Below are 24,819 nucleotides of genomic sequence, written 5' to 3'. Positions count from 1 at the left end.
TAAAAGGTTAACGTGGATTTAGGTGAATCTGCTCCAAGGAAATATTGGGCCTAAACATGCAACATTCTTGGGCAAACAATGTTCTCCTTTTTAAAAGACAGAAGATGACGGTGTCTGTGCTGCACATATGGTAACAAACCTTTGGAAACGTGACAAATTAAGAGAATCTGGGAAGTGAGCCAATGCCTTTTTCTATTTGCTCCTTGTACTCTGAAGATGCCTCCTAATCCTTACATAAAAGATGAATGGGTTAACTCATTCTATGCTAGATTCAGAGTTGCTCCATTGGTTTTTTTTCAATCTATGGTATTTTCTATACTAGTAGGTCTTTGTATTTCTTGTACAATTGTTGTTCCACGAAAAAATAAAAGCAAAATATTCCACCATCATCCATCCTAGGGCATTGGAAAGGCTGTTGCGCTACCTGAGGCTCAGAAATGAACTCCTCAGGTAAAAAAATAAGTCATAACTAAGCATGTCAGCACATTTTTGCAGCCTAATGACTAAAGCGCAAGAGATAAAAAATTGAATTGGATTGATTTGAATGTCTTTATTGTCATTATACAAGTACAATGAGAGCTTCACCCTAAAGTTCACACATATAAGTAGTAAATTGTCATTGTGTTCAGTGGGCATCTCATTTAATTGACTCCAGCTATACTGTATATATGCTATTGCAGTAAAAATTGTAGTTATGTTGTGGCAAATGTTCTCAATGCGACACTATAATGTCAGACTTACAGTATGGCATATAGAGTGGCAGTCTCTGTTTAATGGTATTTGAAAATAATAGATTGTTTTTCTTGGTAGTGGTCAGATTTCTGTCGTTCTAAAAGTGGCACTTTTGTCGCCTTGCGAGGGCTTGATAAATCAATCCATCAAAAAATTCTTTGCGGTGAAACTCAATCAAGAAAGGTCATGTCGGCGGGAAAAGAACAGATTAAATTAGCATTGAATTAGACATGGAAAGTGAGCTCTGTCAAAACCATCACTGTGCTCAGCACAATTAGAATATGTTAATTATGCATTTCATTAAGGGGCCTCGGCGCTCTTTGAATGTGAGATGAAATGTCACTGGTGTAGGCAGCCGAAAAATGGAAGATTGCCAGCCACAACTTTCTTTGTGCAATGTGTGACACCTTCATTAACATCAGGGATTGTTAGTCTGATTAGACTTTTTGTATTAAGCCTTCGGGCTCTCCAATTCGATGCTTTTCTCTCTCCGTTCTGATGCCTTGCTTCGGTCCCAGCTCCATTTCTGAGCTGATCTTGTCTTTTATTTCCTTCTTTGTTTCAATTTTCCCAACATCTCGTTGCCGTTGCGAAGTGTACGCCATTTGCCGCCTCTTTGTTTCACCTAATCTTCAAACACGTTGGATTTAACCCGACAAATTCCCACACTTATGGCTAATAACTGAAATTCTCATATCATCCTTAGCCTTGTTATGAATTATCACCAGTTTCCAACATTTTAAAGTTCATCTAGTGAGGATTAGTAGATGATTAGGAAGGTTATGTTTGGGGAAATGGAAGGCTGTGTTTGGCCATTGTTTCAATGATAACGTAGTACTTCTCTCTGCGATTGCATGGGTTTTTTCCCCCTGAAAAATCCTTTGGACATGGTAGGTCTTAATGGTTCTTTATGACAAAAGCAAATACAAAGTCCATATACAAGGGCAGCCCAAAGTCAAGTTTCGAACACTAACCCTCCAAGAGCAAGGCAGGCTTGCTAACCACTCTACGACCACACCGCCCTCGTTAAAAGGAGATTAGATCAAGTATGACTTTGTAGCTGGGTAAATAAGATTGAATTACTCGGCTGGATGATTAGATAGAGTATATAGACGGAGAATGTATTATTATAATGCATCCTGTGACATTCATACATAAGCGATCCGGCAACTTTAAAAAGTTCATTAAAACGGAATGAGAAGACTTGGCGGCGCACCCCCATTAAATTCAAACGTTCTGGGACGACATGATGAAAGCTTGAGGTGGGAGCTCTCTGACAATTTCACACACTTTGATGACACCAGATGATTCTTTTGTGGCGAATGTGAATGGTAGCAATGATTGCCTCTCGGAGAGCTCATCTCACAGATGTAATATAGATGTCGCCGATGACTGACTACCTGCTGCTTGCTTTGTCTTTGCACCTCCCACCTCGCTAGCTGAACCACAAGATTGTCTTTTTATGCTAACCGCATAGGACGAGACCTCTGCTATCATCATGCGCCTGCAGCGAGGGATCAATTACTTTATGTCTTTACGCTTTGCGGTATAACGGTCTGTCTTGTAAAATCAATCTCGACCTGGCTATTATAATTTGATAACAAGATTTCCTTTCAGTAATGTACTAGGAAGGGACACAAAATTGTCTGTTTTCTGTTGGGAAGAAGAAAAAAAACGATTCAGAAGTGCAGGTGGCTTTTTATCGCTGCTTTTCATGCAATCTTTTTTATGTATAAGGTAACACTGAACACTGGCTTTAGTCACTTTTCAACTAATCAATGAAAACGTGGGTGTGTGTATGTAAATATACATAGGCGGCCCATTCCTATCTTATTCCTCAACCCATTTTCACACATTGTCGAGGACAGCCTGTATTTCTTTTCCTACTTGATACAAAGGAGTTTTTGTATTTTATGCCAATGTTTTGAACACATTGCAAAATTCTAAAAATTGCTAACTCGGGTTAAGATGTTGGAAAAATACATTTTAATTGAGAAAGTGATATATAACTAATATCTAAATATTCTATTATAAAGTCGTTGGGGTCACCAATGACCCTACTTGATCATAAGTACAGTAACTAAGCATGTAATCTATTCATTCATTATCAAAATCGCTTATTCTGGTCGCAGGGTGCTGGAGCCAATGCCAGTTGACCAGGCAGTCTATACCCTAAACTGGTCTCCAGCCATTCATTCGTTCACACCGCCACTGATTGGGAATCGAACCCAAACTGCCTGCACCAAAGTCAGGATCACGAACCACGACACCGTCAGGTGGCTCACATCAGTTTAATAATAGCCTTTTCATTTTCTTGGTTTGTCACAAAATCACACCCATTGGAAGACTGATTGCAAAGTAAAATAAATGAATGATTCATTCATTCAAATGTGAGCGTCAATGTTTTATGCTGTGTGTGTGTGTGTGTGTGTGTGTGTGTGTGTGTGTGTGTGTGTGTGTCAGTCGTCAGATTGTCAGGTAATTAGTACGAAATCACGAATTGGCAAAATGAAACTGTCCATTTTAAATTTGACCCTCTGATATATGCAGGACGGAGTTCTCACCCGGGAGAAATTGAGTGCCTGCTAAAGTTTACCACAGGTGTTGTCATTCCGCTCTCACGTCTCGCCGTCGAGCGTTTGTCACATTAAAACCTCGGGAGCTGTGACAGGTGTGCTCCTGCGAGAAGAGAGCTAATTAAAATGTATCAATCAGTCGCTCAGCAACGCCATTTTTCCTCCCCACTTGATCCATCGGGTGTGGACGACAGTAACAAAACGAACAATGAAAAGCTCCCTGTCGCAAAATAATCCACTTTCAGGTGCACCACTGCAGGGGCCAACTCGATCAAAAGAGAAAAATGGAAGTGGGTGTCCAAGGCCTAAATGTATTCCATGGCCAGAGAATGAACCTGCCGCCCATGTGACACATGATTTACACAGGAAGAGGCCTGTGACTCTCTACAATGATAGATCTCCGTCCAAGTCTGCCTGGGCTCACTCTATGACACATCATCCTTCTCTTTTAGCTCATAAGATAGAGATGGATAACAAAATGCGCTATTGATTTCCCTGTCCAACATGCGGCTGCCTTTTTAAGACTCCACGTCTGAATTTTGACCACAGTGACAAGTGCCTCGCCCGTCACCGTCGTCGTTGCTTACATTTGCATCATTAGATCCATTTGCTTGCTCGACATTAGCGCCGCGTTCTGCATGCTAATCGGCTACTCCAGGAAAAACACAACTTTAAGGCTCGGAAGCTGTTTCTCGCCGTTCCTCGATCCTCGAGCTTCGTGTCTATTTGACTTCTATTTGATAATCTGGTTGGCTCACATCATTTAAAGTTTGCGTTGAATTTACAAGGCTTGATTTGATTGCTTTTTTGGGGGGAGGGATTGGTCTGAAGTGGCATTATTATAATGCAGGTGTTTAAACACTGCACTAGTTCCTTGCCTATTGCAGTGCACATCCGTCAAGAGAAGCAATAGTTGACACTTATGTTGAGATCTGCCGGCAATGTGGGAAGAAGCCTCGAGAAAACTCACAAGCGGGTTCGAGCTGAGATTGAAACCCTTGGCCTCTCCTTCGAGACGGGAATAGTGCTACCACCATCCTGCCAAATCAGAACCGGTGCTCGGCAGGCTATTGCCATAACTGTGCATACGCCATCAAAACCCTTTCAGACCAATAAATACACAATTTGCATCTTTTTTTGCCTTTGCAGTGAAAAACCTTTTTTTTTAATTTAAATATTCTTCTTGACCATTCTCTGCCCTCTCTTGTAGCTTAAAAAACATATATAGTACCTTTCAATCCACCTATTTTCAACTACATGGTTCAATATCATTCATGTAAGAAAAACGACCATGACATGCAAGAAACGCAAAGCATTGAATCACTTTAAATCTTTATTTATTACTTTAAATCTCATTACACTTGTACAATGACAATGAAATCATTCAATTCAATTCACAAAACCAGATGTAGGGAACCTATGGCTCAGGAGCCACATATGGCTCTTTTGATGGGTGCATATGGCTCTCCGCTAACCTGTGAGGTAAACTATGGAAATTACTAAGAAAGCCCACGAATAAGAGTGTCGAAATGGTAAATTTCAACGATTTTAAGGCAATTTTAAGGGTGCAGCTTACACACAGAGGCGGTCAATATGCGGGAAAATATGGTAGTTTACCTACAACCAGTGCCCAAGGAGAGTTTTGAAGGTTTGAAATAGTGTGAGGCCTTTTCATTTGATCTGAAACCCAAGTTTTCCTTTTGCCCAATAAAAAAAGAAATAATTAGCTAAGCAATGAGCCAAGTTTTTGTTCACACATGGCCTTGTGATAGGTCGTCAAAACGTGTCACTTTGATGAGAGGCTGAATCTGAGCATAGCAGCTGCACATCATGTCACATTAGCTGCCTGTCATTTCACATTAGAACCTAGCTGTTTCGCAAATAACCTGCAACAACCTACTTTGGCTGTCGTCATTCACCAAAGTCCTTCTGTTGTGGGCAGGGCAACATCGGCCTGTTTTTTTATTTCTTTTTTTTATTTACGTTTGCTTTGAGGCCACCGGACCTGCGTGTGTGTGTTTACGTGCATTTGAACACGCCGGCGTCAATGCTGATTCGTGTCACGTTGAGTGACAGCTGACCTGAGAGCTCGCAGCCAGACACTCAGACGGATTACAAGGCAGCTAAATGCACATAACCCCTGGCCTGCTGTGAGGCAGCATGATGACAACGTGGGAGGGGGCAAGCGGGAGGGCCGGGGCCAAGAGGTGGTGGCCCCCCACTTCCATCCATCACCCAGCCCTTTTTTGGCCAACATCTACCCTAGCTGGCTGCTAAACCAGAGCGAACCATGTAAAAGGAATCACATTTGAAAGGTAAACGTGTCATCTTGCTGTTCATATGACTGGAATTTCAGAGTCTAATAATGGGTTTATAGTTTTGTTTTGTCCCCACATTAAAGCTAAAAAAAACATTCTGTAAGACGTTGCACATTTGTACAAAATGCTCAGTTTTTATTTCAGCAACAATGGCAAAGCTGAAATAACAAAACAGGTGAATATTGTGTTTGTGCTGTGTACAATATTAATGTTTAAGATATTCTTTTTAAATGGGTGTGGCCTCCTATTGTGACTCATCTCTAAAAAAGGAGTGAAGGGCAATTATTCAGCCTTACCCATAGAAAAGTAAAGTGTTCACGTGTCCTTGTCGGTTGCAACCAAGCCAACAAACCAGCAAATCTCCTGACACAATCTAAGAGGTCCAAATCCAATTGCCTTCAATTCCGCTAGTTAGTTGAAAGCAAGGGCGACCTTGAACGGTTCTGGCAATCTTTCCCCAAAACTTTCATAATTGTCAGACCTCAGCAGCTTTTCAAATCTTCCAAGAAAACATCGCAAAAAAAGTTTGATAGTTAAACAATCTCTTCACACAAACAAACGCACGGACACAAAATATCCCCCATTTTGCTCATTTTACACCAGATGTCTGACTTTATTTTTAAATGAAATTTCCCTGTGGAGCAATACAAGTAATTTGGATTGTCAGAAAGCAGACATCATATGCAGATTCTTTGAAATTCTATTCAAAACAGCCATTTGTGATTGCTTGAATGAAGTCACATCTTTTTACATTTGCTCACATTAGGCAGATTTATTATTATTATTTTAATTATTATTATATTTTACTTGGTACCTTTTCATCAACTTTTTTAGGGCCAAATTACTGTGCAAATTTTGAGACTTCTGATATTTTTTGTGGCATTAGGTTTATATTCTTTTGGGATATATTTGGTGTTTTTTTGTGTTTTTTAGGTGGCTTTTTCCCTCTCTGTAACTTGTCATTGTGATTGGTCATTGTTTTCACCTGACTTCTCATTTGGCTTCCTCGTGTCTCACCCACCTGTTCTCAATAGCTCATTAACCCATGTCAGTGTATTTAAGTTCGCTTTGCTTGGTCCTTTCTTGATGTGTCCTCGTCAATGTGAGTTGGGCGTTTAAGCTCTCTTTGGTTTTTTGATTCTGTTGCTTTTCAAAGTTTGTACTTTTGAATCTCATGCAAAGATTTTGGAGTTAAACTTCCCAAGTACATCAATCAATTTCAACCACTGACTGTTGTCATCTCAGTCAAAGTCAAAAGCCAAGCTTTAATTTCTATTAATGATGTACAAACATGCTCAGTGGAATTTTAAGAGTGCAGTAATGGATTCACAAACATGGTAAGGAGTCAACCACCATGCTAAATGGATGTTTTGTAAATGCTCTTTTTGTTGAATACCAACCATCACATTGCAGTCCTAAAATGTGTCTTCATATTTCCTACAAAAATGAAACCAGCCCACTACAGTCAATACCTATGTTAAAAACACAACCTTACCTACAGTTGGGTGTGTATGCTCAATGAAACATTACTCAGACTTCCATGGATTTAATCCATCTTCCAAGCGCTTCATCAACCTTCAGCAACCCCCTCCCCCCCTAGACGAGACACTAGTTTCAGCGTGTATGATTAATAAGATACAAATGTGCAACGGATACTTGATAAATGACTGGGCTTTCATATTCATGATGCTCAATGAATATGCAGCACCGGCGGCTTGGGCCGATACTTGATTGATCAAATGTATTCCATTCATCACACATTTTGTGCTTAATTAGCATATTTGAGGCAACACCATTAAGAGTGCAGCACTATGGGCTATTTGGGAGATATGATGTATATATGCAGATGAGTAGACATTCCTCTTTGTCTAGTAGGGTTCTCTATCATCACAAGCAAGAAATCACTCCTGCCAGTCTGAGATCAAATATAATTTATTCCACAACGCTATTGCTACCTCAGTCTACGTATATATACATTTTTTTTTATAATCATTGTTTGGTTTGTTTCCTAGCAAAAAAAAAGTATGAAAGTTACTGTACAAGGCATTTATTTTACACTTGTTTTTGAAATTCTGATACAAATTTTACTCCGGTGTATATTGGTATATATTTGCTCATTCATTTCCTAATCCTCACAAGATTCACGGTAGAGATGGAGCCTATCCTAGCCAATTAGGGGTAGTTGGACGGGGGACACCCTAAATTGGTTGTCGCCAATTGCAGGATACAGACAAACAACCATGAAATTCAACCAGCATGTTTTTAGGATGCATGAGAAAACCAAAGTACCCAGATAAAACCTACACAGACACAGGGAGAACACAAACTCCACACAGGAAATCTGTAACCTGGGATTGAACCCTTGATCGCTGAACTGTGAGGCGGATGTGCCCTTATGTATATTTATATTCAATGAGATCCTCTATAGTAAACACATTTGAGACGTAACAGAGGAAATGGCATTTTTACTCACAACCTGGGATATTGCTGATTGGTTATTGAAGAATTTTAAGATAATTAGATATCTGATTGATGCGTGTGACTCACCTTCACATTCCACTTTTGCCATTCATGCAAATGTTAGCCTAAATAACTTAATGTTTTCACACTTTACTTTTGAAAGGATATTGTTATAATGCAATTATGGAAAAAAATACAAATGATTTGACGTCACGTTTTGTCTAAAGCTGATGGACTATTTTTCTATGATTGTCTATTGTAGAATTGATTTTAAAATCATAACAAATTGGAGGTCATTGAGCATCACAGTGGTTTGTGTTTGACCTTCATATTCCTGTGCACATTAATCTGTTGTGGTTTTTCAACAGTGTGCTGAGAGGAAAATGAAATCATCTCTTAGAAAAAAGAACGATGCGAGGCTCTCGGCAGGATATTTTGTGAAAAGGAATGTAATAACCTGCACAGGGAGGATAAATTGGAGGAAAGGGAGTCAGGATGTGGGTCATTATGGCTCCAAGTTCTAAAGGCCTTCATTAAACACATGAGCTAGTCATTACCCTGCTGCAGACTTGATGAACATTCTCCGCCCACCTCACACTAGCCAATCGCCTTCTTTTCCTCCGTTTTAGTCTTGATGATGCAGAGGACCCCTTATTGTGTGGCGCGGGGGCAAAGTCACACACACAAAAGCTTGTTGTCGAGCCTAGCGATGGCTTTTGGGCAGCATTATAGTGCCACATAGGTGTCATCTGATCACAATTTCTTTGTATGCATAATGACAAGTGTCTAAATAAGTGTTTTTTTCAAATTGAAAAAAAATAAATGGCGTAGATGTGCACTTTTATGGGATGGTTCAAAAATTCTACTGTTGTCAAGAATCTATGCTAATTTTGATGAGGGGACTCTTCTTCCAAGGCAACATTGAAATAAAATTAAAAAAATGACACAATTTGATGACTTAAATGTAAAAAGGCAATCAGGTAAATAATGTGTTAGCTGCTTATTTCTGCAGATATTTTTTACACAAGCCGCAGTGAAAAATGCAGAATCATTAAATTACACTTAGTGATGATAATTGTTTGGGACCTACAAAAGAAAAAAAAAATAATTGCAAATATAGTAGAAATATTTAAATGGATTATCAGGGAAACTGTCTTGATAAATACTCATAAAATATGCATGTAGCAAAATAAAACAGTGCACTACATATAATACAGTATTTATAAAAAGCTATTGTATATATAATTTCAGTAAATACATGTAGACAGTGAATATATATGTATACTATCTATTTACTTGAGTAAAAGCATCTGGATTTTGTCACCACGTTTCTATGTTGGTTGTTCCCGTACAAAGGGCGTCCTAAGAGCGGCGCTGGCTCTCTAACATAATGGCCTTGTGGACCAATCAGAAAAAGGCTTTAAATAATTGATCGCTTTAATCTGCTCAGCGAGGTGTGGGCTCTTTGACAGTAATTATAAATGCATGCAAAAATTATAGCGGAATACTTTAACTGCATTAGGAGTCATCTGATGAAAGAGGTGATTGCCGACTCATTTCTAACAATGGGGGCCACGTCGGTGTCACACACATTGAAATGGCCGGCGCTTTCCCCTCATTTGCCATCAAATGTCACTCGCCTGTTATAAAATAGAGATTTGATGGCTGGAGTTAATTGAGGACTTGATTGCTGCGCAAAAAAAAAGAGATGAATTGCATAAAATGTTTATGAATTTAGGAGGCAATTATATTTTAATAGCCTTGAAATAATAGAGCTGGAGGAAATATGTTTAATTGTTATGATACCATCTTGCAGGAAAGCAATAAAGGCTGAGGAATATCTGGGCGCCGCATCTAAACGCCATTATGTGGAGATGAGGAAGTATATTGTACAGTACAGCCTGGTTGTCCTTTATCTCACATTGCTTCTTACTGTGGGATTAAAGCATGTTCCTGTTCCCACAATTGAATTAGATGCATCCTGCAGCTCCATCATTTCCTAATAATGTCCTCAGAGAAAACGTGGTACTTTAAGTCCAGGGCAATATTCATCACTATTAGATGTTGTTTACACCATCGCCGTTTGCCATCGAGGCCGTTTTTGGGTGAGTCGTCAAATAGGGGCAAAGAAGAGTCCATTTATTTCTGTGCTAATCGGAAACTAAAGAAAAAAATCACCCAATAAATATCAATGTTGTTGAAAAATTAGAAACAAGGCATTCAATTATAAAAGCGTTTTTACAAGTGATAAAACACATTTGTCATGAAGGAATAGCATGCTGAATACTGTCACTGAAAGTCCAACGGTTGTCACAACAATTTTTGGGGTTTCCCTTGTTGCATCATGATGAGCATATCGTATTAAAAATAATAATAATAATAATGAATCAAACACTTAGATTCATTTAATCTACTTAATCTCTTGCACTAATATATTTCATTCATTCGTTCGATGTTGCATTTCTTTCTTGCCTGGTTGGAATGGTTTTGTTGTCTATTTTTGTTTGCGTTGTGATTGGCTGGCGGCCAGTCCCGTTCTTTTCGTCAAAGTCAGCTGTCGTCAGCTCCGCCTCTTTGCTTCCTTGAAATATACAAGTGGTTTACAAAATGATTGGGTACATACATAAAATATTTGTACTGAAAATCCAGCTGTATTGGACCGAGTATACCACATTTAAAAAAAATATATATTCACACGCCCTATCTCGTTTCCAACTTCATCATACACATGTTGAATATTTACAAGGTCTCGAAAAATTTTACTGTAAAATAATTTGGATTATTCATATAAGCAGACCGAGAGGTGACAGTTAATGGAGTTATTTATAAAGTAGTCGAGGAAAAAAAACAAATACATCCAAAATAGAATACAGTACTGTATCTCTCTTATTTGCTGTCACGTCATAGCACGTTACATTTATCGTTTGATGTAAAAAAAGGAAAAAATGTTGAGCTATGAACGTGCTGCCACTGTCTCCTGTGATAACCACTGAAGCTATCAAAGGTACAAATTCCACCATTGAAACATATGTTTGTTAACACCGTAATTGGTACAACATTGCAAGCATTAACATTCAGTATAGTCAGAAAAAAAAATAGGCCGTCTTGCTTTATTCAATATGTAGCTCATTTTTAATTCCTGGTGCCACTAAAGGTGTTTCAATCGATTAAAAGACAGAAAAGAAAACATGACAAGCCTGAAAGCCCCGTTTCTTGCCTGTACAAAGCTATTAATGGAAGAACTTGGACAAAGAACTGTGTTTTTGCTGTCAATAAATCCATGGAAAACTGCTAGATCTCCGTTCTTAAATTAAATTCTTTTGAGCTATTTTGGTAGATATCATTATTCTGTATGTGTTTGACGGGAATCAAATTATATGCATCGAAAACACGTTCCTTTAGTGAATTAAAAATGACTTAGAAACAACAATGGTATTGATGTTTTATTTTTCTATAACTATTTTTCAGTCAAAGAATAAAATAACAATGCAAGCTTTTATCAAATGTTAACTCTTTATTTCAATGAGTAAAAAAAGGTGCAGGGATCACAGATATCATTTGTCTTGCAGTTCGTCCTCATTGCATGTGATTTTTTTTTTTTCATTTAAAACATAATTTACACATGGAAGAGTTTTGCTTTCGAAATGCTCGACTCAATTTTGAAACTTTTACAGAATCCAGATTGCTGATTAAACTTTAAAGTGCTTTCACTTGTTTCCTCTCTCGACTATTTTGCATCTATGTTGGCGACAGAAACCACGTTTAAATAGAAATAGACTGTACAGATTTGCACCTGCCGCGCATGTATTCAGGTGTTCTGTATTCAAAAGCCGCAAAGTACAATTTTCATCTTTTAATCATTTTGCCTTGGAAATACAATTGAAACTTGACATATCATACAAATAATAAATAGTAGTCAAAGCCGTGGCTACGCATGCAAACATCAGCATTTATGTTTCTTCAAGCAGTAATAGAATCCATTACTGGTTATGCATCGGAGCAGGGTGCAAACATTTGTCGTAGTGTCTCCTAACGGTTTCTAACCAGTGTGTCTTTGCAGCCACTTCATCAAATATACAGTACTACACAACGCTAACTGGGGAAAAACTGTTGAAATGTCCGACCCGTGTGTTAAAAGAGAAGCGTGAAAAACTATTCCTTGTCCATCTCCACGTACTGTGAATGGTTGTCAGGGGATTTGCTATGAGTTTTACTCAAGTGGAGTTTGACGGCGTGATTGCTGGCGAATGTCCGACAACACAGCTTGCATTTAAACTTGGAGTCAACGTCCTCCTCCGGGACCAACGTTTCCGAGGCCCGGACGCCGAGGACTTTGGGAAGCTCTGCCTCGTCCACCTTAATCTGATGCTCCACAGGCATTTTACACATGTCTTTGATTTGGAAGCCCAGATGGGACTCCAGGTGGGAGATGAAGGTGATTGGCGACCTGAACTGGGAAGCGCAGTCATTGCAGTAGAAGACCGGGTGGCCCGTGTCCATGTTCTTGAGGAATTTGGTGCCTCCCGTTTTCCGCAACTGGTACTTGACGTTTGCTAACCAATGGCTTATGGTGGTCATGGAGAGTCCCGTGAATTTAGAGATGTGCATTCGCTCCTGGGGGCCAAGGTCAGAAAGGAGATACTTCCCCTCAGAGGTGAGGAAGAGACTAGAGGCAAACTGAGCTTGAAGGATGAGAAGATGGCGAGGATTCCAGTTGGACTGGCGTCCTTTGCGCTTGTGGACGGAGTAGACCTCGGCGGACACGTCCTCGAAGCGCCTGACGTCCGATTCCAGTTTCACGGGCGGGAGTCTGGGTACTACGGGGGGTTTTGGCGTGGTGGCTTTGGGAAGAACCTTAACCATGTCGGCGATGTCGGACAGCGCGTACTTCTGTGGCATCGGGGCGGATGGCTGGAGCAGCGAAGACTTGGGCTTGGCGTGTTTCGATTTAGTCAGGTCTATTGGTTGGTCAGCCGGTGCATAACGGAAGGTCTCTTTTATCTTATTCCTCGGTGGATTAGCGAGGGCCAACGAGGGCTTGTCACCGCAATTGTTAGCGTTAGCAAAAATTGACCGGATGTGAGAAGATAGTTTGTCTGCTCGCAAGTGATGGTTCTTATTTGCCTTTCCCAAATGATTGTTCAGAACAGACTGCAGAGCACTTAGAGGGTTCACAGTGAAGAGATCCAGAGTGTCTTTGAGAGGCTCTGTGGCGCTGGCAGAAGGGCTGGGAGTTTTGCCCCTGTCAGAAAAATCCGGGCTCAGCTTCCCTTTGATCGGCTCGCTCACGTCGTTCCCACATTCGGCATCGGGCTTTGAAGAGAAAGAGGAATCATCCTGACAATCGCTGTCATCTGTCTCCATCAGATCAAGCTTTACACTTTGACTTTCTTTGCCGTCACTAATCACAACCATTTCTTGTTTGATGTCCAGGTTTTTGTGAGAGCCCTCGGGACTTTCGAGGCCCGTGGTGGCGCCGTGGTGCTTCCCCTTTGGGGCCAGCGACCTAAGCTTTTGGTTGAATGTATGCTTCAGCTGAGCAGGGGGTGACACAGCTGTGACAGGGGTGCTTTTGATAATGCCAGAGATCTGATAGGCCGCGTGAATGCTTGGGTAGGCACTCCAACTTGGCGTCCCCGTTTGAGCTTTATTGATGGCAGAGGCCACTGTGTTGGCTAAAGATTTAAGAATGTCCCCCCCTCCACCAGAGTCCTGCTCTAGATCTTCCTCCCGGAGATAAGGGTACTTCAATTCCCCGTTTCCTGTCTTTTGATCTTCACTCTCTTGCTTGTCATCTTTTGCCTCCGTTTCTTCCATTTTTTCTGATGCGAGCTCGCCTTGGCTGTCCCTTTCGCTGCTGACAGGCGAGACATTCTTAGGAGACAACTTTTCTCCCTCTTGCTCACCGGCATTGGGCTCGGCTAATCCCTGGATCTTTTCTACGGCCAGCGGGTCCAGTGCGAGCTGTTTACCTTTCTTGGAAGCAGAATTGGTAACCTTGATGAAGTGCCCGGTCACCATCATATGTGTAGTGAGTTGCTGCAGGGTGTCATGGGAGCTTCCGCACTCCATGCACTTTAAAATCTGCGACTTGCAGGTCTCAAACTGCCACGTGTAACTAGCCCCGTTCTGATAGCCATAGCGATTATTATTAGCATTGGAAACGGCACCAGCGCGTTGACTGTCACTGTACCCGGAAACCCCGGTAGTGGAGTCTGGGGAGCATGGCCTGGCGCTTTCAAAGGCGCGCTTCTTTGCTGGTGGCAGTAGTTTGGGTGTGATGACTGGTATAGGCTCCTTTAAAGGCACTTTTTGGTAATGCTTCGTTTTGATCATATGGACGCTCAAATCTTGGAGTGAGTCGAAAGAATGACCACAGAACATGCACTTAAGAACTTTTTGCGCGTCCTCTTTCCCTTCCAGATCCTGCAAACTGCGTTTCTTCGATTTCGAAGAGGAGGCTGCCGAATTACCGTGTTTGCTGAGGTTGTTGTCCTGGTAGTGGCCACTCTTGTTCATGTGGACCGTCAATTCCACAAGCGTGTCATATGCGGCACTACAGTCCTTGCAACGGAAGCGGCTGGCACCCGTGAATACTGAGCCGCAAGGTTTGCTGCTTTGTCGGTACAAGTGGACAGAACTGAAGAGGTTAGGTTTGGACATCGGCTTTTGGGAGGCTGTCGGTTGCAGCGTCTTTGACAGAGCATCCTGGTGCCAGTCAAACTCATTCTTGGCACTTCCATTAGTACTGTCACAGTTGGCTTTGCTGGTGCTTTTGCCTAATTTTAATTCCATTCCCACTCCCGTCCAGTAGGAATCTGAAAGAAAGTTTGCATATGCCGCCTTCATTTTCTGCAAGCTGTTGCCCGACTCATCTTTACGTTTAGAGCTATCGTCCTCCGGGTGGGGCTCGCTTGGCGAGGAGGTCTTAAAGTCAGAAAGTCTTTCACATGTGTCGCTCAAATGCGACTCCAGCTCTGCCTCTTGGTTCGAGAGGAAGCTGGCGGGAGAGTTCTGGTTGCTGTAGCTATTGGTGCTCTTGATGTCCAGCTCGCGGTCCTCAAGCACTTTTGGGCTCGCCTTCTCTGAGGATTCCTCTTCCGTCTGGGTGTCGTTCTCACCATCCTCCTCGATGATGGAGTCGTGAAGTTCGACGTCTTCGTCATCAGGCATGTATACTAAAACAACAAATCAAAGACATTGAGAAATTAGTGACCTCTAATTTCATTCGTTTTTAAAAAAGCTTCATCCTTGCATGTCATGTTCAAATTTGCCTACTACTTTTTTGTCAACTCTTGTCAGTTATGGAAATGACAAAATGTTTAGGGAGAAGTGTTAACTGTGACTTAAATCACACATTAAAAAGAAAAAGTTAGACTTGTCATGTGCCTTAAGTGCATCAGGCACAAGAGAAGTCGTTTAATTGTACATAACGCACTACAGCTTGTGAATTAGGTTCATTTTCCATCATGAATTAGGTGCTACTTTTTGCAAAAGTTCATTCCTAATAAAGGAAAAATCCAGACACATTGTAAACAAAATTTGTGCCTTGGAAGACTGGCGCTGGACACAATGTCTTTACTAACACACTGCTGCACTATGTGATTCATGATGGGCCATCGACTGAGTGCTGCGTCCATGGCTTTTCAGGCCTCAACTTGATGTGTTTACAACAGTCATTGGCGACTGAGTGACAAAAGCAAATTGATTCTTCTGAGCCCTGTTAACTGTTATTGCAAATGACCTATTCCAAAGTGATTAAGGAGGCTGGAAAGTGCTGTGAAAATGCGAGTCTTGTACTTCTTAGTCCCATTTCTGCCTCCACCCTGGCCAACACAAAAATTTGACGTACTAATGTCGGAGCACACACCAGCCACAAATTAGAAGACGTTCGGGAAACATGACTTCAGCAGATGGTTTGTGAGCAGTTCGACATCAGGAAACTGATTTTGCTGACGGTGAAGCAGAATTATGTCGCAAATGTGAGCGATGATGAAGCGCAATGAAACTGTACATAAATAACAACTTTCGAGAGATTACGGGCAATCTGTCAGGTCTTTATATTCCCCCCGACAGCCTCATAAACAGTAATTACATCTTTCATTATTCACCTGTTTCCTTCCCCCAACTCATACTGCACAAACATTATTGCTTTCATTAACAGATAATTAAACAACAGTATCACTAATTGGCCCACTTCCCGTCACGCAATTGTGTCTGACTCAGCACGGAGAATTTACGCAGGAAAAAACATCTTCCATAAACGTCTGTCAACAAGATCAGAAACAGCATCCCTTTCAGTAGGCACTTTGCCCTAAATCAAGTTTGTCAGGCACAAATCAGAGATGTTTTCAACCTCACAGCCATGTGAGGAAAATGTGCATTTTGGGAGGAAAAAAACTAACTTGGCAGATGTGCTCTCACTTAAAAATGAATGGGACATAACAGCCGTGTCCGGGTGCACTTATGCCTTTCTCGTGGTTAATATTTCCTCCCTCTGCCGAGCAGCGTTTGACGGTCCCACATTGGGCGGCTCCAGGAATGGCTCGCCTTTTCGCTTTCTGAAAATAAAACTTTTCCCTTTTTAAATCAATATTTCACAAGTGCCTCCAGAGAAAGCCTGGAGGTGAGTTGCTTGCCAGCTAATGGACACAAGATGGAGATGTGCTTTGGACATCTTGAACAAATATAGAGAATGCAGCATCATGAACACACACAAGAAGCCCCGAACACACTGTGACCTTGATCCATCGTAAAAGCGACATTTTGATTGGCTGGCCGACATCTGTGATGGCCTCTAAAACACCCTTGATGCTAAGGGAGTGCGGATGTATGTTTTATTTAGAGGTTAGAAAACACCGGCGGCTCTGACAAGCTCGACTGGCAAGAACAAACGTCAAAGTGGAGCTATTAGCGTTTTTTTTGGGCCAGGGGAAACTGAACACTGGCTAGTTTTTAAATTTCCAAAATTCCACTTAAGAATCCCTTTTTTGGAAAAAAGAAAGTGCATCCCCCAAGATAGTCTCACCACTGTTACATCAAACTTAATATGAAGGTCCGTCTTATCACAGTGGGAGGAATTGTGGGAGATTAACAGCTTGGCCTCCGCGTTTTTCTGTGTGCTCCTATCAGATGCCCAGAGTAGCAAACTTCCACAGGCACCAATTAACCTTCGGGCTGGCATTGACAGAATGTCTGACTTTTGCCTCTCACTTGACGTTTGTAACTCAAAATTTTCTTTGCAGTCTTTAATTTAAATTGGGATTCAAGGGCGAAAATGCCTAGGGGTTTAAATTTACACACACTCGCGTACTATGTGCACACACAAACATAGATAAAGGCATTCAATTCAATAACCAGCTATTGAAAAAGGAGACATTTATTTCACACACAAATGGTTCTAATGAGTATATAATCTTATTATTGTGAGTGCCAACAAGATTTACGATTCAACATCTGTCTTCCTTTGACCGGTATTTTCTGATAACTCACGACTGACTATGTATGTTTTGTAACACTCTGGTCCAGATGTTAACACCTGCATAGTGACACCACCTTTTTTCTACCTCGATAAGGATTGCATTTGTCCAAGAGAGCTGATGCTGCACTCCACTATAGTTGAGGCAACGGATTATATTGCAGCAATGACAAAAAAAAAATGAGATATGGAGGTTAATGCAGTTGCTAAAATTCTGTTTTCTGGCCATGTCAAGTCTTGGGCAGAGTCTCCAGGCTACAATGATTACTGCCAAATTCTATAATCCTGACTCATAATGACGATGCATTTAAAAGAGAGATGGCAGGAACTCAGTAAAACTCCCCTACAACTCCCCTTAAAACTGTCACAATGTTTGTAAAAAATAAAAAAATAAAACCCTTGTTAGTATATCTACATCGGTGCGCCTAAAGTGTTTTAAAACAGGAAAACAAATGAAACCTCGTATTCCAAACTACTAGGTTGACAATAGCACAGCTCAAAAATCAATGTTCCTCAAGATTAATGGCAGATTTTGTATCTATTGAGGAGCTTGCGTGTATCTTTCACAAACAGATACCAGGTTGAATTGCTTTTTGTCGATTTAATAGCTTAACTTCTACCCTGCTGCAGGAAAACATTCAACTGTTCGGATTTTCACTATACATCGTTAGCACAGATGGATGTCCTCATACACTGTAAATGTGGGAAATAAACACTTTTCTGAAGTTGGATAATGTCCTGTAAATCTGCTAACCCGCTGCCTTCACCCAAGTGTCACAGCTACTAAAAAAAAACAACAACCTGAAAGCCGATAGCAACTCAATGATTACCCTCAAAATACTGCCACGGAAGAAAGAAGGCAACCTGACTACCTAGCTTGCAAAACAAGAAGCTGGCAGAGCTTACCAGAGATTTAGCACTTCATAAACCGCTGTTAAAGCCTCCAATCTGTGTCAACGCAAATTTATATATCTTCAGACTGAGATATGCAAAGGTCAAAAAAGCCGAGGTGTCCATCGTTAATCAAGCGACTGAAGTGTTTAGAACCTTTATCCGTGAAAGCAGGCGCTTGGCATAGGGAGGCCTAGATTTACAGAGGCAGCTGCCTGTTTGTCAGCCAACGCGCTCTTTTCCTCACGTCTACAGAAAGCAGCTAAGTGCTTTGGCCATACTAGATTACTTTTATAGCTGCATGCACCCAATGGCAGCGAGATGTCCAAGCCGATAGGTGCGAAAAGAATGCATTACCAAATAGTTAGTCTGCAACGTTAGCAAATTCAGAGTGCTCGCTTGTCTTTTCCAGAGACGAGTCTCAGGATGTGTCAATCATTTGAGGAATTTCCTGTTTCAACACGCCGGCATGCAAGAATGGTTAACCCACCAAAGGTCAAAATGCACTTCATTAAATTAACAGTAGAAATGCTTGTTACAGCTCTCAAGCATGAGACAGAACATTATGTTTTCAAATTTTTCAGTGTTGACAAAGTAAAATTTAACACTACTGATTATTGATTTTTGCTAAGCGTGTGAGAAATTAGTCCCTCATGAACATTAGCGCCATGTAGGACAAGTGTGGGTGGCAATTTAAGACTTCACAAGTTCAAATCGTTAGCCAAACTCATTATACAACACCAAATACTGGATTTTTAATCATGATGGGAAGATTTAAAAAAAATCTCTAGCATTTATGTATTTGTGCAATCTCATTAATTCAGTTTAGTTCTTCAATAAAACTAGGTGTAGATAGATAATATAAAGTCACATCAAAGATAGCCTTTGTTACAAAGACTGTGGACCATGAATCTGGTTTCAGGTCCAACATACCAAGTTGTATTCTTTACTTAAGAAAACATGCTGCAGCAACAGTAAGAGTATATTCTGGTTCATTTACAGTTTCTATGACATACCGGTATGACTGTGTTTGCAACCCTTAATCCTCAACTATTGCCCCCCACATACAATCAACTCCCGCACCCGCAACCACACCCGTGAATCCTCTCAGGCTTTCTCAGGCTTCACTTTTGCTTCCCGCCAGTCGATATTTTTTTTTTTTTAACTTCTTATTGATTGCTTAGCGGTGGGAGCGACCTAAGCAGGACTGTTATGACATTTCGAGATTTCCCGCTGTCCTTGCAACAATCAATTACATGTGCATGGCAATCAAAACCTCTTTGCAAAATGAACCTGCCCCGTGACATTTTCATCTTCTAGATTTATGCCACGTAAAAGCACCCGTGAACATTCTGTGGGTTGCTCCTTTAACCATCACCCACTACCTCACATGAAAGTACCAATTAATGATGTGTGTCAATTTCAAAAGACTTAAATTAATTGTGGCAGCCTCAGTAAAAAGACAAAAAAAGTTGGGTTGCAAACAAAGTTCAGGCATTCTTTTTGTGTGGAGAACAAGCAAAATAAAAGTCATGTCCTCAGTGAGCTATGATTAGAAGGCGGTGCACACCCGCCACAAGGTGCAAAATTTGACATCTTGATATCTGACGACGTGTGCGAATCACGATCAAACGGCGACGCTGTCAGACATCGCGATGACAGACTTGATGACACGCTTGACGTCTGAAGTTAATTCCGAATACAGTCACAAAAATGCAGGCAAAAAAAAAAGATGGCAAAGTGTTAATTCCGAGCCCTGCAGCCATCTGTAAATATCTGTGAATGCTTTCCCTCGTCACCGTTTCCTGTCAGGAAACAGCTTGCTGCACGTGAGGACGCAGACAGAACAATCAAGCTCGGCTTGCCTCCTTTTGACAAAATATGTCTTCAGGTTAATTGACATCACTGGATGAAAAACTGTTTGATTTTCCTTTAAACAACAGTGTGTCATTACCTCCCTTCTGACCCATTATTTCCTCGCAAAAACTTGAGTCAAGCGGTTCTGATGGTGCCCTCGGGGGACTTCAGCGACTCTGACATGCTACGACTGATATTTTCAGGGATTTAGCTAGGGGGAGAGTGTGGCTATAAGCACTTTCGAGATGGGGACAAGGACTTGTTTTCTTTTGGATTTGTAAGAAAATCAACTCTCACTGACCCTAGTGGAAAGTCAATTGCAATAATTCTGTAGTCTTTGGTTATGCTAGAACTACATATCCCAATTTCACAAAATTGTTCAGATTGCATATTTGCAGGTATTGTTCCTAAATCACAAACATGCATGGCAAGCTACCTGATCACAATAAATTCCCCATATGTGTGATTGTGTGTGTGTGAGTGGTTGTTTATCTAGAAGAGTGCCTTGAAATTGGCCTTCTGCTCATAGTTAGAAGCTGAATGAAAGATGAATGGGCAATTCAAATTGTAATCACTTGGCATTATTATCTTAAAATGATTTGAGAAACTACAGAATTATTATTGTTATACAGATGCCAATGTGTTAGCATTGCTAATAAAATTACACAATTGACATTTTGAGATAAAGGGTTATATCTTACAGCAATAAAATACCCATTCAGTGAAAGATTATCTTTTCAGAATATTATGTGACCAGTCATCTCAATTTAAAAATCTGCATGGTCACCACAATCCGCGCAAATCAAAGGCATATTCGTGGACTTCTCGTGCACATCCTAAAATAAGACCATAAAATGTCTTTAAAAAAGAAGCATGCTTGTGCAGTTTTAGCCTTGAAAAAGGAGCAGTGTAGAAAAAGCCCATCTTGACTTCTGTATGCATGAAGGAGATGCTACTTTCAGCACATTACGCCCTCCACTAAACACAAGTTATTCATGCAGATAAATGCCTCGTTCTTGTACACCCTCAACCTGAATATTTGATGCCCTAATATAATCACATGGAAACTTACGGCTCAAAAGAGAACAACAGATTGTGAACGCAGCAAATGACGCTCAGATGGACCCGTAGCCAGATTAATTCGACGGGATGGCGGACGCGACACCATCTCCTGCCATCTGGTTCTTCATTTGGCCAAAAAGGATCACAATGATAAAGGCAATTAATAAAAAAAAATGTTTTCACGGGGCCCACATTCCGAAAGTTTAAAAACCAAAAAAATGGAGTATATCTAACGCTAATGAGCAAATTTGACCAGCCTCCCCTCAGCTCCTAATGCCATATATTTCTGCATACTCCCCCTTTTGATGATAGAACATTCCACATGGTTCGGCCCAAAAGCCTAATTGGAAGCGAACTGTCCGAGAGCGGCACAATCTGCTCCTGAGAAGCGGGAGTCATCACTTTGAACCAGCCATGGATGCATCACGCGAGGTTGCACCGAGAGATCCAGACGCTGGTCATGCACTACACACACACACACACTTTTACACCGGCATAGTATATATATATATATATGCATATTTTGACACATGCCCATAATGTCCCGTTGCTGACATTCTTCAATTTAATACATATTCGACCAAAAGAATGGTGCAATACTGTGAATATCTTTTTGTTCCAACGTCATTTAAAAATATTTATTAAAATAGAGACTGCATAGAGATCATTTTATCTTACCAACACAGCTTTTGAAATGGATCCAACTCAAACTGATATCAATGTTTTGGTAACACAAACTTTGTATTGAATGAACAACAAAGAACCAAATGTAGGAAATAATAATAATAATAATAATGAGCCCCTGAGGAGAAATCCAATCAATGTAAATGGACTATACTATTATTTTATTTAACATCTCGAGTACTGACGTAGCATACATACATGCTATAATAATAATGTTTCCTAATAGATCCAATCACGTTTACATATATTCAGCACTCTTATGCCTTCAATCATGCTCGAGATGATATTGGCATTTTTCTGCCCACGGATTATGATAAATTGGAGCGCTACACACACTTTTAGACAAACTCAGGCACGATTTTTAATTAATTTTCAGAATGGAGTATATCAACAAAAAATCACATTGTGAGACAGAATAGGTTACCCTAAAAAATAATTTAAAAAATCCAGCTAGAATTTTTTTTCTTTTTCCAGTCGGCAGTTACAAGAAGCGAGAAGTCTGGCTAGCTACCACAACTACCAGGCGCAAAATTGGGCGGTTATTGATAAACATTTATACCTCTTACATGTATATGTAATCATTGCTGATTTTTGATAGCACCCGCTAAGCTGAGCGGGGTTGGGGTGCAAGATGTCAGCATGATATGTACGCCCACTTTAACACTGTATTATAGCGTGTGTATTGTCATACATGATTTTTAAAGCATACCTTTGCCCACCCGAGTCCCCTATAGACTCCTATTAGGGCCGCCTCTGCACATGAAGTGTATACTATCTCCTTTACAAAAGTACTAGACAATCTGGTGCCGACCCAAATCAAGTTTGTTAGGCTATCAGAAAACAACTAATACCAACGCATTTCACTGCGAACAGGCAAAGACAAAAAAATAAGTCATCGTCACAAGCTTGCAGGAAGAGAGGAAGCCAAAAAGCTCTAGTGTCTATTTGTCAGATTATGGATGATTTTTTCCCCCCGCCCAACCCTGGCTGATCCACTGAGTCAGCCTCTCATTTCCAGTCTATTGGCTTAACCGGGCCGGCCATGCTTGTGACACAGCTCCTCCGCAGAAACATGATGAGGTTCGATACTTTCTTTCCGCAGAACAGCACTTTACCCCTCGTTCACCCTTATCAGAGTAGGGGGAGCCATCATCTCGCCGCACGCCACTCAAAAAGTGGCGCGTATATTGGAGCTGACCGCTCCAGCAAACAGGGCGGCGCTAATAAAAGAGCATCCTGCTCCCCTTCAGATTTCCCTGATGGAGTGTCAGTCAGGAATGTTTGCGTGGCGACCGCCAGGGAAGTGGGCAGCCGTTTAAAGGACCTCGCAACACATGAGGCCTTTGTTCTGGTTAGGAGACACTGAACGCCTCATTTCACTCACTGTGTGAATGATGAGAGATGAGCATGCACACTAACGCTGTGCTACATCCCCAAAAATTGCCTTCTTTTTCCAATCCAGCGCTATTGCTACACACACTACATTAAGACAGTCCACAAATAGGTTTTCTGAATGGAGATGAAATTATTTTCATTTATTTTCAGCTAACTGGATTCCATTTGAATAGTTGATATTCCAATTCCAACACTTTTCTCTGAATGGCCGTTGGAGAAGCAGGTGTATACGTAAGTAGCTCGTGAGGATTGGCAATCCATGTTGTTTCTTTGACAAATCACAAAGATGTGGACTACTATTGTTTTTGAATGACACATAGCTTTGCTACTGGCTCACATCGATCATTTTTTTAAACATGAGCAAGTCAAATCACTGTTTAATTGCATTTGTGCTAGTGCATGCTTTTAAGATCTCCTTCTAATTGGTTTCATTTTACTGCATAAGACATGGTGAATAAAGGTAGTCTTCTGTTTTACTTCTTTGGTCAAACACATCCATGTGCAAGGGCTCCTGTTCGGAACAGAGATTGTTGTCCCATTATTTTAAAGAAACACCGGGCGCTCTTCTGCATCGTCCGTGGCACAGTAAGAAGGGGCATGCTGTGCGTACTTCAAACTATATAATCTGAAATATTACGTAAAAAGCTCAACATAATACCAGAAGTGCAAAAATGCCGACTAATTGTCCCAATGACAAAGGCTCTTAAAAATCACAGACTAAGAAAATGTTGAAGCAATCAAGATCTTTACCAATGGATCAGTAATAATCCGATCTTGCACGCCCTTGTGAAGTCACTTGTTATTTCATTAAGTGGACCCCTCTCTTCCCCAACGGGATCTTTAAAAACTCCCCCTGAGAGCACTCTCGCCCGGCAACATCAACTTCATGTGAACCCAAAACAATGACTTGCCCTCCCCCAAAAAAGTGCTTTCCATCAAGGTCGGGCCTGATGAATGTGATAGTGCAGCTGTGTGTATCCTATTAAAAACAATCTGCATGTGTCTACTCCTCCTGTCTCCCTTTTTTACGAGGCTGTTGGATGTGCTCCAGCCACAGCTTTCCTCATACAAGCACTTTTAAGTTTTCAGCAAAGGGAGGCACTTTTTTTAACATTCCCACTTCATTAATAGTAGATTACCACTTTTTCCCTTCATTAAATACAATGAGGAGGCTGTGGAAGGTACAGCTGCAAGTGTGTGTCGCCCTGTTGATTCTTACAGGAGAAAAATGCAGAAAGACAGGGGGGTATTGAATATAGATTTTCATAAGAGCAACCCCCCCCCCCCTCCCCTTCATAAAATGATCATGTCTAGTGCAAAATCTCAATAGGGCTTTGTCATTCTGACAGCCCCATTTAACAAGGCT

At 41.0% G+C, this 24,819-nt stretch overlaps 1 protein-coding gene and 1 long non-coding RNA gene across 2 annotated transcripts in view; one reads left to right on the top strand and one right to left on the bottom strand.

Annotated features, from left to right (window-relative positions):
* The first annotated feature begins 6,731 nt into the window (after positions 1-6,731).
* The window catches only part of LOC144204143 (uncharacterized), a 39,724-nt gene continuing 21,636 nt past the window's right edge, over positions 6,732-24,819 (top strand). The window contains exon 1 of the long non-coding RNA XR_013327833.1: positions 6,732-6,963. This is a non-coding gene — a long non-coding RNA (uncharacterized LOC144204143). The remainder of the gene's footprint in view (positions 6,964-24,819) is intronic.
* tshz2 (teashirt zinc finger homeobox 2) overlaps positions 11,587-24,819 on the bottom strand; it is a 39,936-nt gene continuing 26,703 nt past the window's right edge. Inside the window, exon 2 of the mRNA XM_077727934.1 lies at positions 11,587-15,264. Within this exon, the coding sequence (XP_077584060.1) occupies positions 12,239-15,264 (3,026 nt within the window). The 3' untranslated portion in view covers positions 11,587-12,238. The remainder of the gene's footprint in view (positions 15,265-24,819) is intronic.

Source organism: Stigmatopora nigra, chromosome 1 (assembly GCF_051989575.1).
Source record: "Stigmatopora nigra isolate UIUO_SnigA chromosome 1, RoL_Snig_1.1, whole genome shotgun sequence".
NCBI classification, from domain to species: Eukaryota; Metazoa; Chordata; class Actinopteri; order Syngnathiformes; family Syngnathidae; genus Stigmatopora; species Stigmatopora nigra.
Note: the sequence above shows the minus strand (reverse complement) of the source record. Positions and strands in the feature narration are given on the sequence as shown.